Source organism: Dermacentor andersoni, chromosome 8 (genome assembly GCF_023375885.2).
Source record: "Dermacentor andersoni chromosome 8, qqDerAnde1_hic_scaffold, whole genome shotgun sequence".
NCBI lineage: Eukaryota > Metazoa > Arthropoda > Arachnida > Ixodida > Ixodidae > Dermacentor > Dermacentor andersoni.
Window position 1 is genome coordinate 153,617,821 of NC_092821.1, and position 15,186 is coordinate 153,633,006.

Consider the following 15,186-nt stretch of genomic DNA (forward strand, 5'->3'; position numbering starts at 1 on the left):
ACCGGCATACGCTATAGTCAAGCACTTCGTTTCAAAAGTCTTTGTTCCGAACACTCCGATTTTGTTAACAAATGCGAAAAATTCCGCGATGCCCGGATATTGCAGAAGTATGCGCTCCTAACTAGGGTGGCTGCTTGGGCTAGTTGGTAATTCATGATCAAAAATAACGTACAGCGCGAAGGACAAGGACTGCGATATACGACATACACAGCGCTGAGTATGTCGTATATCGCAGTCCTTGTCCTTCGCGCTGTACGTTATTTTTGATTATGCGCTCCTAATCGTGAATGACGCGATTTAGCGAGCCGATGCAGTAGACCGCAGTGCGCTTCTTAGAGTGCATAAGTGGCTGAAGCAACGAAGGCATACTAATTTACTTTTAACACACTCTGCATCGATTCCAACCGTTAATGTCATCCTTAACAAACATAATCCCATACTCGTGCAGAGTAATCACCTCAGAGATGTGTTCCCGGCTATCAAAAAAGTTACGCGACATTTAAAACAACAGGACCCATTCACATAGGCCGTCATCCTTGCAACAAATCACGGTGCAAGGTTTGTGCTCACATGGCGGCTTCGCCAAGTGTTACGAACACGGCGTCAAATTTTAGCCCTGAGATAAAAGGTGACTTCGACTGTGACACGGCCAATGTTATCTATATGCTAGAATGCTCAGCGTGCTAACTACAGTACATTGGACAAACGGAAACAGCCTTTAGATTGCGTTTCAACAATCGTAGATCTCATGCCGTGAGCCTTCCTGATTTTCCCCTATCCAAACATGTCACTATCCTGGGCCACTCTTTTGACAAGCTAGCTGCTATCATGTTTTAACCTGGTTTCAAATCACACCACGAAAGGGAGGTTCGCGAATCATTTCTAATTGATAAATGTGCGGCCGTAGCTTCTGGGATTAACGAGAACCCGGGTCATTGACCTTTTTGTCCGCGAAATAGAGAATCGCATACTCGGTGCCTTCAGACTAAACAGCTCGTTTTTCAGCGCTTCGTTTATGCCACGTTGCCATCATAGCTGTTCGCACACCCGACACACACCCGCGCGGTACGCCCCAAGCAATTTTCTGGTTGATGATGTGCGGTTTCATTGTTTACCCAAGTATGGGTGATGTTCATGAATCATTGTTGTCACATTGTCAAACATCTTGTCACAAGACGTGTACACACACCTGTTTTGCTAACCTCTCTTGTAAATCCTATCTTTCTTACATGTGCAGCTGCGCGAACCTGCTGTTATAACCATCCCGCCCCGTGGTGCATTTTTACATCGTTTGACATGTGTATTGGTGACCCATGAAGGGCGCAGTCAACTTACAGTCAAAATATGTCTTCTGTCATGTTTTTTTTTTTCCTTTGAACCACGTGTCATCTGTTCTGTGAACCCTGTTCTTGTATACAGTGTGGCCCTAGAACCATATCATCGTGCATTTTTTTTTCTATTTCGGACAAAGTGTCATCTTTTCTGTAAACACTGTTTTTGCTGTTTTATTGTTGCTCTGCGAACCTGCTATACCCATCTCGTCGCGTGTTTTTTTTTTTTTTTTGCATCTACTATCGACTCGTCACGAGTGCAAGCTCCTCACGGCAACAATGTGTCTTTGCAGTGGACAAGCGCGTAGAGGGGTCCCCTATGCCATTTACTTATTCAAGCACAGCGCCTTACCAAGGCGGCCGGACCCCGGCCGAAAGGAAGGGGTCCGGCCGCCTTTATATATATATATATATATATATATATATATATTACTAGCAAGGTATACAATGCAATACTATACTGTACCATACTACTCAACATTATTATGCAGGAAACCATAGTAAATAGGTTAGTCGGAGCACCTCAGTCCGGATCCCCACTGGTATCTGCCGCCTGCCTGACCTGGCTAATTAAGGGCTTTTTAGTTATTTATTTATAATTTATTTATTTATGGTTTATTTATTATATCTCAAAGGTCCCACAACGGGACAGGGGTAGGCACATATTGAATAATGGCGGGTCAAGTTAGGTAATAAGACTTGAGTGAGTGAGTGAAGAAACTTTATTGCAGGTCCGGCGAGGACGCGAACTCGTCGCGCACCCGGCTAGTCCCACGTCGGGACCGGCAGGTCTAGCCCACCGGCCCGGTCACGGGCACGCCGGACAGCCAGGATTTGCTTTTCTAGAGCGGGGCTACGCAGAAGCGAGTCCCACTCCTCCTTGATGAACTTGGGGTATGTCGACCCGCACTCCCAGAGCATGTGCGCTAGAGTGGAGGTCTGCCCGCAGGCGTCGTCGCTAAAGATGGTCTTCGATGGCAGCTTTTGAACGAGAAATGTCAGTGTTGAGGGCGATGTCAGGGAGGAAGGGTATTCCATTCTCGGGCTGTGTGTAGAAAAAAAAGAAAGAACGTTGATCCGTATTGGAATGGGCGCGTGGTAGGTACAGAGCGTTAGGATGCGTGTGGCGGGTGAAATGATGGGCTGGAATGATGATTTTATTACCTGTGGGCATTGAATGAAAGAACCTAAGGAAATAAAATAAAGACGAGCACTTTTGTGGCGGGAGGTGAGGGAGTGAAAACACAACCGGGATTTCAAGGCTGAAACATTTGTGTTATAGGAGTAGTCAGGAAGAATGAATCTGGCAGCTCGATTCTGAGCAGATTCAATGCAGATGACTGTCATAAATAGCAAAAGCATGTTCTAGTTTAGATCGGATTAAGGTTTTATATGGAAAAAGTTTGACTGAGGGTGATGTTGAATACAAGTTATGGTGTAGATAACCTAGCAATCGATTGCAGGGATCAGTTAACTGATTGATATGATGGGTCCAAGATAAGTCACTCGATATATGCACTCCTAAGTATTTAAATGTCTCACACTGTGTTAAAGTGCAGTTGTTAAGGGAGTAGGAAGGTACTACATAATTACGACGTCGTTGAAACCACACGTGAGAACACTTAATGACGTCGAGGGACATGCACAATTTGCTGCACCTTGCCTGGATTTGGAGTAGGTCCTCTTGAAGAGCGGAGCAGCGTAAATAACTTGCTATTCAAATTAAAGTTCAGTTTATTTCTACATCAACATCTACAGAGAGTGATGCTGCGGACAGTGGACAAAAAGCGTCCACTGATCGTCTACTCGACAGCAGGACAAATAAAGATCGCATACAAGAGTGTCAAATCGAAGAACGCAATAGATAAATAAAGATACACACGTAGAATAGTAGAAGAAAAAATCAATATCATTATCAATATCATGTATCAATATCAAAACGCAATCATCCGCGAAACGGCGTACGTTGTATGATAAGTTAAGTGGAAGGTCATTAACATATATGAGAAAGAGGAGAGGACCAAGGACAGAGCCTTGGGGGCACACGAGATAGTACAGCAGATATGATTGAGGAGATGGAGTCAGTGGAAGCAAACTGAAGGCGATCGGTTAGAAATTTACTGATCCAATTAACCATGTCTGGTTGAAGATTAAAGGGCAAATGTTAATGCAAGAGAAGAATATGTGACCCCTTATCAAAAGTTTTTTCGAAGTCCAGAAAGAGAGCGTCAGTGGGGATGTTGCGATCGAGATGAGAATGCAAATCATGTACTAACAGAGCAGGTTGAGTGTCGCAAGGATGAGGTTTGCGAAATCCGTGCTGGTTAGGATGAAATAATTTGACACACGACAGAAAAGTGGCAATCTGTGAATGTATAACGTGCTCCATCAGTATCGAGCAAACACTGGTGACGGAAAGTGGACAGTAGTTGCTATAGGATTTGTACGGTCGCCTTTTTTAAGGATGAGAATTATTTTACCAATATTCCTGTCAGCGGGGACTGATCCTTGTTGTGAGAGACTGTTGAGATATTAGCGTTAGAAAAAGACTGCTGATGTGCTTAGTGCTTTTTAATACTTTGGAGTTAATGCCGCCAGTACCGCAAGAGGGCGAATTTTTTTAGGAATCGATTATTGTAACAATTTCGTTCCCATTATAAGTAATGTTTGCCATAGAGGGATAAGTGTAAGGTGGTAATACGGCAGGAATTTCAGGGTCGTCATTAATAAAAGCAGAGCAGAATGCAGTGTTTAAAGCGTCAGCGACCTCGGTTTCGGGGACTGGGGAGCCAGAACTGTCACGGAGAAAAACAGCGTTGGATCACTTAGGATCAATGCGCTGCGAGAAACGTTTTATTGTGCAACATAGAGGGCAACGTGGTTGAAAAATATCCACGTTTGGTCTCTGCGACTTGCTTGTGATATTGCTTGACTGCAAGGCAATATTTATCCCACTTAAGTTCGGATTGAGAAGAGTTTGCAGAACGGAAGAGAAGTTAAGCCATGGGGATTGTTTCCGTTCATTAATTGTTATGGTAGGAACGTAGATTATAACCAGACGGAAGAGTTCAGATTTAGACAGTAACCAGTTGGACTCAAGTGAACGAAGGTAGAGATCAGCTGTGAAATTATCATAAAAGGTTGTTGAAAGGTCGGAGCGGGCGAAAACACCCACGTTACATCTATTAGGGTGGGTATTCAACCGCACCAAGGGCAGTTGACCCTACAGCGAGGGGGATACTTGGCGTTTAGCATTTTGCGATTGGGGAATACCTCGGTCTGTCTTTTGCGCCAATCGGCGGCCCTTCCCCGCTAAGTTGTGGCGGCGGGTTTTTTTGTGCAGACTCTGCGCTGTTGAGCAAAGATGTCCTTGGCTTTTAAATTGATGGGATTTTGTGAGGGATAGTGCGAGTGGATGGGTTTAGAAGAGGACGTCGCCGCATGGTTAGTATAGACCGTCGGGCTAACGCGTTAGCCTGTTCGTTCCTCTGTACCCCCGCGCCTCCCGGGCGCCAGAGTAGGCGATGACGGTGGTTGAAGGATCCGGGGATCGTCGCGAGGATAGCGTTATAGGCCGGGTGTCCGATCCACATCACTTGCGAAGTGACACATCGCCGTCTACGTTGAATAGCAGAGGAGATATTATCTCTCCTTGAGGTGTTCCGTTGTTAGGCATTTTAAATACCTCCGATGTGATTTGGCCAGTACTTATGCTCGCCTGGCGGTTGGAAGGAAACGTCTTTGCGTAATAGTAGGTGCGCTCACCGCAACCCGCGTTTTCGAGTTCCTCGAATATTGCTGCGTGAGAGACGTTGTCATGAAGGTTTAGCGCTAGGACTAGTCCCTCGTCGCCGTACGGTACATTAGTTAGAATTTCGACCCTATGTAGGAGGAACGCGTCTTGACAAGATAAATCCGTGCGAAATAGGACCAGCCCCTCTCTTCCAGGTATCGCTGCAATCTGCTCCGGATCACCATTTCATAGAGATTACCCGGGCAGGACGTGAGCGATACCGACCGGAGTGTACCGATCGAGGGATTCTTTCTTGGTTTGGGGATCACGATTATTTTAGCCAATTTCCATCCTTAAGGAGAGCCCTTGGTGCAGCACTCGCTATTGAAGATATTTGTTATTTTCGCTAGTGCATGCCGCCCAATCAATGTTTCGAATTATCGGATGTGTGATCGAGTCTGGCCCTGTTGCCGCGTTCTTAACTACGGCTTGTGCCGCCTCGTACAATTCTGCGTGAGTTATTTCTTCGTATAATTTAGGGTTGGCCTGCCCCGCGTACTGTCTCGTTGCGTGGGGCGATGCCGTAACCGACAATGGCACAACATAGCGCGAGCCTTGTCTTGTCTTGTCTTGTGTCCCAGACAGTGGCGCGTAACCACTATGGGGGATTGGCTAAGAAGCAGGCGGTTTTCCGTATGGTTAGAAGTAGAGAGAAACTAGATTTGGATAGTGGAGCGTAGGACGATAGTACTGTAATTTAGAAGTGTAATTAAATATTGTTAGGAATTCCGATAAACTAAGTAAACGTAAAGAAATGAAATAATATAAATTATGGATAATTTTAGAAATTTAGCAAGGTACTCTTGAGTCTCTAATAAAATTGTAAACTGCCAGAAAAGCATCCCTGTGGCTGGATCCCAGTGAAGCCGCCCCAAAAGAAAGAATGGTTGGCGAGGTTAGCGAGAGGCCAAGTTTGGTAAATGAGCCTCCAGCTTCTGAACCGTCGTCTTCTTCCTGCATGAGCAGCGCACTCTGCTTGCTCAAACAGCGATGATGCTCTTCGCTACGACTAACACATTTGGCGGTTCAATTGACTGACTTATAAATATCTAAATGTCCTATCTTATTGATTTTTCCTTCGGAGCTGCGGGATGGGGCAAAATGACGATTAGCCCTGCAAACGATTCCACCTTTCGATCTTCTTGTAAGCTTCCTGGACAGTGTAGGGGGAGGGGGCACGTATCCGTCCGCTGTCTTCTTGTGAGAAGCACAAGCACACCGACGCCAAATGTTTGCACCCTGCAAGCGTTCTCAGTTGGCCGCGGCTGAATTCGCGTGGCAGTTGTATTGGGCGTTCGTTATTAAGTACATCTGCGCTACTAGAATTTCACCCGAGTTCAATAACATGTGCAAGTGTTTCGTTATGTGTGCTTGTTTTTGTTGGTGTTACGTTACATATTAAATTATTTGGTTAATAATTGTGCGTTTCTTTCTTTTACAGTTGGCAACGTTTTTTGCAGAATTTATGTGCTTGGGGAAGCTTCATCCCTGCTTGTAAAAAAAAACGGTTCCTAAAAGCACGTTTCAAAAATGCAAGTGCAGGAATGTAAATTTTTAATCGTTGTAATTATGTCTACATATGTGGCAGTGCTCACTGCAGCCTCCCAGTGTACTTATGTCCGGACTATGCATGTCAAAAGACTGAAAAGGCACCCTAATATACATGACAGTTTACGTAGCTGAGGGTGGCCTTTTATGCTTCGGACGTATACGTACAATGTAGTGGTGAGTCTGGAGTAAGCACTGATACGTACCTAGGCATAGCTACAATCTTTCAAAGCTGAATGTTCCTGTTCTTGAATTTTTTCAAACATGGTTTCAGTTATTGTAATTATAAGCAGGGGTCAAGCTGCCTCAACTAACGGCATAGAGTTAAACTACATCCCTGCACTGACTAACTAGCTGCAATAGAGTAAAATCAGCTGCAATGCAGTTACTCTCCTCTTGCACAGTATAGCGCTAAACTATTCCACGGCTACTACTCTCACCAGAATTGTCAGTGTACATCTATGCTACCCCTGGCAGAGTACTTGTACTCTAGAAAAAGCGCGGTATATTTGGAATGCAACTACGCTACCGATAGTGGCCGTTAGAACTTTTTTGACGCCTTTGGCTTTTAGAGGATACTTTAGGGGCAATTGAAATCATATTAATTGAATGTCCCACGTATCGCGAAGATTATTCTTGTTTTGAGCGCCAAATAGTTATTTATCAATTTTTATTCATACATACTGCAGCCCCACTTGGTCTATTGCAGAATTAGGGAGAACGTGGCCCGTTTAGTGCAGACAAATAATTAGTTAATGGCAATGAACGAACATCATAAACAAAAATCATATTGGAATCACAAAATAATTTATCACCGACCTTTTGATTGGGGGTCAAATTTTCAGTCTGATACAAGGATACGCTGAATATCTTAGGCACCGAGCTGAAGCGCATTCTTATATAGAACGGAGTTCGGTCCACTAAATATATCCTTTGCCGTGATATACGCGACCGCTGGGGAGAGTGTGTAGTGATGCGGGCCTGTGACGCGAGCGTATATACCGGGAACGCCAACCGGCGACAAAAGCTGCCGATTCACTCGACCAGAAGTCGGTGCGTCCGCGCTGCCTTCTGGAAACCATATATTCGCAATTCTTTGTCTTTTTCCATTGTAACGCAAGGTTCAACAAGTGTCGTGGGCCTGTTTTATAATCTGCTGCATCACGGTAAAGGTACCATCTGTTGCCCATGTTTTTTTTCTCTCGTCTGTTTTACTTCAGCCATGCTTCGGCGGTGAGCATTGCGAGTGCCGTCTGCAGCTTAGTCGTCTGCGTTCCTTCGCGTCGAAAGTCACGAAACCTATGCAAGTGGCCCGCACTCAGTGCTATAACACAGACACTTCGTGAGTACTCCATACGATTACTTTTTCTTCGCGCAATTGTGAGCAAAGAAGGCTCGAAAAATAATTTCGTTGCTTACCACATTCGCTTGCTTATGCAGCTGGTATATTGTGCACAAAAAATGTTGGCACCTGCCGCTACATATCGTCCCATTTGCGCAATTACTTGCGCAAAACTGCGACTCGACGTAAGAACACAATGTCAACGATAACGAAATTGTCATCGAGTAGCGTATATACCACGTGACGCTGACGGCAAGTGTAGGAGCGTTGTATTTGCGGTACGCTGACGGGGGACGCCCTCACGCAAATGCGCGTCATGCAACGCACAGAAACGCGGGCGGCGCGCTGCACAGACGATTTCGAGGAAACGCTGGAATAGCGACAATATGAGCAAGAGACGGGCGTTTTCAAAGTGCAGCATGTCCGAAGAATGCTGCATGCTTAAAATAATTTTACGACTTGAAAAATTGTGCGCCTATTTAAGTAAAACTAGCTCTACATGTGTATTAGAGGAACCGAGAGATTTCTTCGATGTAAGTGATAGCAGACATCATAATGGGATTCCATTTAGTACAGGCGCTATGTACTCCTGACATTACGAATATCGGAGACGTGACGTATTCATGTGAGACTTGATGAAACGGTAAAGCTTATGGAACCAAGCAACAGAAGTTGGATCAACCAGGGCACGGATCCTAGATATTCTCAAGAACAATTCAGAAGTTTCTGCGGAAACGCACGAATCCTATATGTAAGCGTTGGTGCAGGCGGCATCCACGCATATGGTCCCGTTAGTTTAGGGTGTGTGCCTGCGCTCTGGCATGACGTCGTCCAACGTGGTGCGTGGGGTGCATATTCGTGGGTATGCAGGCGAGACACGTATAGTAAAGACATAGCAAACCTGTACTACTCTCTACCACATGCGTAGGTTCTTAATTGCGTAAAAGAGTGCATAATTTAACGCAATCACGAACAAGGCTTCATATATTCTAGAAGAGTCGATTGTTGGCCCAGTTGGTGTTCCATAATTGAACTAGTACCTTTACGCAATAAAAACCACAGATTCAGTCCATCTTTCTTGTGTCTGTGGTTTTTTATTGCGCTAAGTTACTAATTCAATTAAGGCTTCATAGATGGGTGCAGTATTTCGATAGAAGCCGTTCTCGAGTTGCTGCTTTTTTATTTGGATTCTACCTTCGTTTCATGGCGTGGTAATGTTCTTGTACAAAAATCTGGCGTTTGCATATGTTCGTGTGTGGTACCTATTACGAATGAGATTGTTCTGGCATTTATTGACATACAACTAGAGCGTCACCTCGCAGAGCTTTCCACTGCTTTTCCTTTCTTTACGCTACATTGATGACTTCTTGGTTCTTCTCGACAGCGATGTTCATCGCGCGGTTGTTGACAGTGTGTTGAATGCTTTTAAGGAATACGGTATGCGCCTGACCTTCACGTTCCAGGATCCAAGAAATAAGCAACCTCAGTACTTTGAAATTTGTTTAACATTTGGTAAACGAATCAACACTTTAGATTTACAGGAAAATACATCTTCTTTAGAGGTTACGCTGCATTTTCCCGTTAAATACATTGTATAACATTACATTATTCTTTCATAAATTCACGCATTACATATGCTATAGCAATTTACAGATTAGCCGACCAGACAACGCTGAAGCCCCTTAAAGTAGCATAGAACACAGCAGTACGTGCTCTTCGTTTTATACAAAAAGCAGATTGAGTGGGGGCGGCAGCACGGCAGCGGCAATGGCGCATAACCACGCATGGCTTGTTTTACAGGTTGGTTATTACTCTCATGTATCAAGACTACGGTCAAATTGTCTATGTCTATTGGTGCTGCCGCTCCCTGTGAAGTGTTTTGAAGTTTTGAGCATGTGGTGGTTAGATCTAAAGCTCTTGCTTTCCGGGTACGTAGAAACAAACCCTGGCCCAACTGTGGAAGAAATGTTGAAACAAATTTTGGATAAGCAAATTCAAATGGACAACAGGCTCGCCAATTTGGAAGAGAGCGTAGTTAAAATTACGAGTCAATGTGCTCGGGTGGAAATTCTAGAAAGAACGATTGAAGACGTTAAGCGAACAGTTCAGTATCAACAACAGCGGCTAATTGATTTAGAAGACCGGGCACGACGGAATAATGTTATTGTATTTGGTGTTCCAGAGACTGAAAACGAAACGCGCGAAGACATCGAGCAGCAAGTTGTAAAACATACTTTTTCCAACAAACTTGGCGTCACGATTTCATCAGTTGAAAGAATGCATAGGCTTGGTCAAAAGAAACCATCACGCAACAGACCTGTTATCCTAAAATTGTACGACTACAATGAAAAGGTGGCAATCTTTAAGAACTGCAAAAAACTCAAAGGAACGAAAATGAGTGTTTCGGACGACTATTCGCCGGACACAGTCGCAAAAAGAAGACTTCTCTGGAAATCGGCTCAGACTGATAAACGCGATGGCGCGAAGGTAAGTCTTGTTCACGATAAGCTCTTCGTCAACAGCATTGCTTACACATGGGACTTTGGGCAGAATGTGCGCATGAGACTGCGCAATGAACGACCACCTGCCACCGAAAAAGTTGACTGACGCGCAAGGCACCCCGAAATAAGGTTACTGAACATTAATGCACGGAGCATAGTGAATAAGGTAGAACAGCTTGAATACTTGTCATTGCTTCACGACGCAGAGCTCATTGCCATAACAGAAACGTGGTTGCACAGGGACGTGTAGGACCATGAGGTATTTCCAAGCACTTACAGTGTAATCCGCAATGATAGAGCAACACGAGTCGGTGGCGTGGCTCTTCTAGCGAAGAAACCACTCTGATATGAAACTGTGCCATCCATAAACGGGCATAAAAGTGTGTGGTGCAATCTATTTATTGGCAATACCATAATGCTAGTTGGCGTTATCTATAGAGCCCCCGGAAGCCCTGTTGAATTTTTGTATGCGCTTGACCAGCATTTAAATAACGTAACGAATGCCAAAAGTAGAAAAAGTAGAATTATTTTAACAGGGGATATTTATTTACCAGGTGTCGATAGGGATGCGAGAATTACGGGGCCAGCGGAAAAGCCTAGCGCTGATATAATGTTCGAGATTATGCTTAAGCATAACTTTGTTCAGGCAGTTCATGAGCCGACCAGGACACAGGGGCAAAATCAATCTACGCTGGATTTGTTATTTTCGACTAACGGACCATTTCATTATAGTGTCGACATTGAGGAAGGCATATCAGATCATAAAACAGTAGTAGCAATTTTAAGTATAGGAAACACGCAGTTAGAAAAAGATCCCTCTGTATATGCATATAATTTTAATCGCGCTGGCGACACGTCGGTTATCGACTACTTAGAACGTGCTCTTGATAATATGCCGGTTGATAATGACATAAATAGGGTTTGGAGATACCTTGTATCAGTTGTTCGCGCCTGTTTAGAAAAATATGTGCCCAAGAAAATCAAGCGCATAGGAAAACCCAATCCATGGGTAACTAGAAACATTATTCATTTGAAGCGGTGACTGAATCGTGCACGTAGAAGGAGGCTAAGGCGATGTGCAGAAATAGCCAGTGTCAGTACGCAAGTTAGAAAAGAATTAAAAGACGCGAAGGCGGCATTTTTTTCAACAACACTGGTGGATTACTTGCAAAACTCGCCTCAGAAATTCTGGAATTACTTATCTGGTTCTACGTGCAACATTAATGAAATTAAGGTAGGCGGAAATATCTGCACTAAAGCAGCTTTGATCGCACAGGCTTTTAACAGTATATTTAACTCTGTATTTACACCTGGCAGTAATAGGCACCCCATAAATGCGAGCGATGGTTTGTTGCTGTGTGAAGATAGAAATGACATTGTACTTTCACGAGAAGGCATTCTAGCATTGTTGCTAAAGCTGGATACCAAAAAATCTTGTGGCCCCGGTGAGGTACCAAATGAGTTTTTAAGGCGTTATTGTGAATGGATATCACATTTCTTCTCTAGAATTTTTGCAATGTCATTTCGTATTGGAGGTGTGCCAGAAGATTGGCTCCGTGCACGCATCGTACGTATTTTTAAAGCGGGCAATAAGTTATTGGCGGAAAACTATCGGCCAATTTCCATTACATGCTCCGCGTGTAACATGTTAGAACACGTAATATCGAAACATCTGGTTGAATATATAGAAAATAATAACCTATTCTACAGTAAGCAGCATGGATTTCGCCAACGTCTGTCAACAGTGACGCAGATTTTTGAGGTGTCTCATGCTTTCGGCATCGCAATTAACAACAACAAACAAATTGATGTTATATCAATTGATTTTTTGAATGCTTTTGACCGGGTGTATCACACAAAACTTATTGAGAAATTGTATAAGCTTGGATATAATACACAAATTGTGAAATGGATCTATGCGTACCTTACAAATAGAAAGCAATATGTTCAAATAGCAGGCGAAATATCATCCTCCTTACCTGTTTTATCTGGTGTGCCACAGGGTTCAGTTTTCGGACCAATTTTATTTCTCCTATATGTAAATGACATTGCTAATGATTTGCATCCTAACATTGAACTGCGTCTATTTGCGGATGATTGCCTTATTTACTGTCGCGTTAAGAATGTTCAGGATCAAGTGTTGTTGAACGAATGCTTGCAAAGAATTTATGACTGGTGTGTTACGTGGGACATGAAGATTAATTTCGATAAAACAGCTTACATGACTGTATCTAACAAGAAAACCCCGTTGCTTTTTTCTTACAGAATAAATAATAGCCCACTTCAACATGGTAGTAAGCTTAGTATCTTGGGGTCACAATCACGCAGAATTTGAATTGGAACGCACACATTGAAAACATTTGTGGTTCTGCTCAGCGCAAACTCGGTCTGTTAAGGCGAAAGTTGAAAGATGCTACACCCGAGGTAAAGCTCAAGGCGTACAAAACAGTTGTACGGCCCACACTGGAATACGCATGTATAGTCTGGGATCCGCACCAAGTGGGCTTGATAAATAAACTGGAACGAATTCAAAGACTAGCCGCACGGTTTATCTTTATTGCTTATCAAAGGACGCATGTAACTGCGTTATTATCTCGTGCCAGTTTGCCCGAACTCGCAACACGCAGAAGAATAGCCAGGATGAAATTCTTGTACCAACTGTATAACAATAAATTCAATTTGGACTCCAGACTATGCTTCCGTCCAGGTCACCCTCATGCTGTAATGCCCTATGTGCAGCGCGTTGATACCTTCAAATTTTCCTTTCTTGTGAAAACTGGAGTCGATTGGGACAAACTTGACGCAGATGTATTTATTGAAACGCACACAACTGAATCACTTGAGCGTGAACTGTCATGTGTTTGCTGAATGCATTGTTTGTTTATTGCGGAACTGGTGTTACGTGTTTGTGGGAAACTCTTTTCCCCCACCCCTGTAACAGCCCGCAAGGGCTAACAGTATTGGAAATAAAAATAAATAAGCTTATGGATTACTAAACATACAACCCATAACAGTTTGCATCAATCATCGTGTTTTACTGCTTGCTTATCAACTTTTATACAATGCTGGGGCCGTATAACGTAAAGCTATTCCAATATGTTTTTATTCCAATCTCGTGACGTCAAATTTGTGTAACCGCCGAAGCAAGCATGGGGCGGTCATCCGCAGGGTTGTCTGAACAAACCAATCAAATGCTCCCCTCGTTTATAGGAGGTCGCTTCTGTTTGCTTGAAAAACGAATAACATTGCATGCACTGAGCGGCTTGTCTTATCTAATTGGCTCACAAGCGGCGAGGAGCATGCTCAAGTGGAGATGGAGTCGATGGGGCCGAGTCACTGCACTGAATATCGATAACCGGATGAAGAGGGTGGTGCCGGCGCCTGCGATTGGTCCGCTTTCTCTTACTTAGCTTGAGGTGGCTCATCGACAATCGCGGCGGCACGCAACGGAAGCTTAAGAATGACGCTAAAACGGCTCCTCAGCAACGAAGAGTTGGCAGAACGAGGTCGTAAACGTGTCGAAAGTTCTCGAAAACGTTACACGGCCACGCAAAAAGTTTTATTACACGCAAATAAACCCACGCTCTCCGGCAGGGGCGAGTAGCCAGTGCCGGAGGGATCGGAGGCAGCCATCTTTTATTCCTTTCGGAACGGGGCAGCCTGCGGCTATTCAGAAGAAAATTCAGTTTTGTTCGGCATATTAATGCATCTTTAACGCGTACACGTCACTTTGAAGCGGTAAGTTTTTGCGGTGTTGTGACGTCGCGTGAGAGGCAAGTGTAGTGGGTGCAGCCCGAAAACTTTTGACCAATAGCCGACGGCTAATGGCAAAAAGGCGTCGAATCAGAAATAACTATGTTTGTTTTGTTCGGTAAAATTATGCATAATCAGTGTGTACACGTCATATCAAATGGGGAGCTATCGCGGTTTTCGTGACGTCGCGTGACAGACAGGTGAAGCGGGGGTGTCCCAGAAAAGCTTTTGACCAATCGCGGTGGGCCGATTGCAGAATTGGAATAGAAAAGTTTGGAATAGTTTTACGTTATAGCGCCCCTATTATATGCCCGTAAATAACGTTAACATACCAAAAACTCGCATATTCACTACGTTCTGCTTCACCTGAACCATTATGCGTACCCTGCATAAAGACTAACAATGGATTATATTCATTTTCTTGTATTGCCGCGAAACTGTGGAATACGTTACCGTATAGCACCACATCAACCACATCATTTTATCTATATAATAGCGACTTGTTCACGTTCATCTACTTATCTTACAATGATAACCATATTAACGAAGAAAAACCGCTTTGCACGCATTTGTAACAAACGTATTGTAATATTTACTGTTATTCTTTTTTTTTTATTCGCTTCTAATCACTTTAGTTGAAAAACGGGCCCCTGCTACAACCCACGAAAGGGCTCTAGGATCCTGCCTGTATAAAGATATCATGTCATTATATCTATCAGAAACAGTGAAAATTGTGAACCATCGGTCGTTCTTCACGGGAAAGAATTTCGCTATTTTTATCAGTCCTGATAACTACGTCATCGCAGCGTACCATGTGTCCTGGCCATATCCGGGTGTTTTGGACTTCGGTTCCTATACAGGGTGTCCCAACTATCACGCACCATGATTTAAAGATATGCAACTGGGTATATATAAATA

At 43.8% G+C, this 15,186-nt stretch overlaps 1 protein-coding gene across 1 annotated transcript in view; it reads left to right on the plus strand.

The window, feature by feature from the left end:
* Positions 1-7,750: 7,750 nt before the first annotated feature.
* Positions 7,751-15,186, plus strand: part of LOC126525988 (uncharacterized) — a 183,464-nt gene continuing 176,028 nt past the window's right edge. Inside the window, exon 1 of the mRNA XM_072284147.1 lies at positions 7,751-8,014. Coding sequence (XP_072140248.1) covers positions 7,974-8,014 — 41 coding nt within the window. The 5' untranslated portion in view covers positions 7,751-7,973. The remainder of the gene's footprint in view (positions 8,015-15,186) is intronic.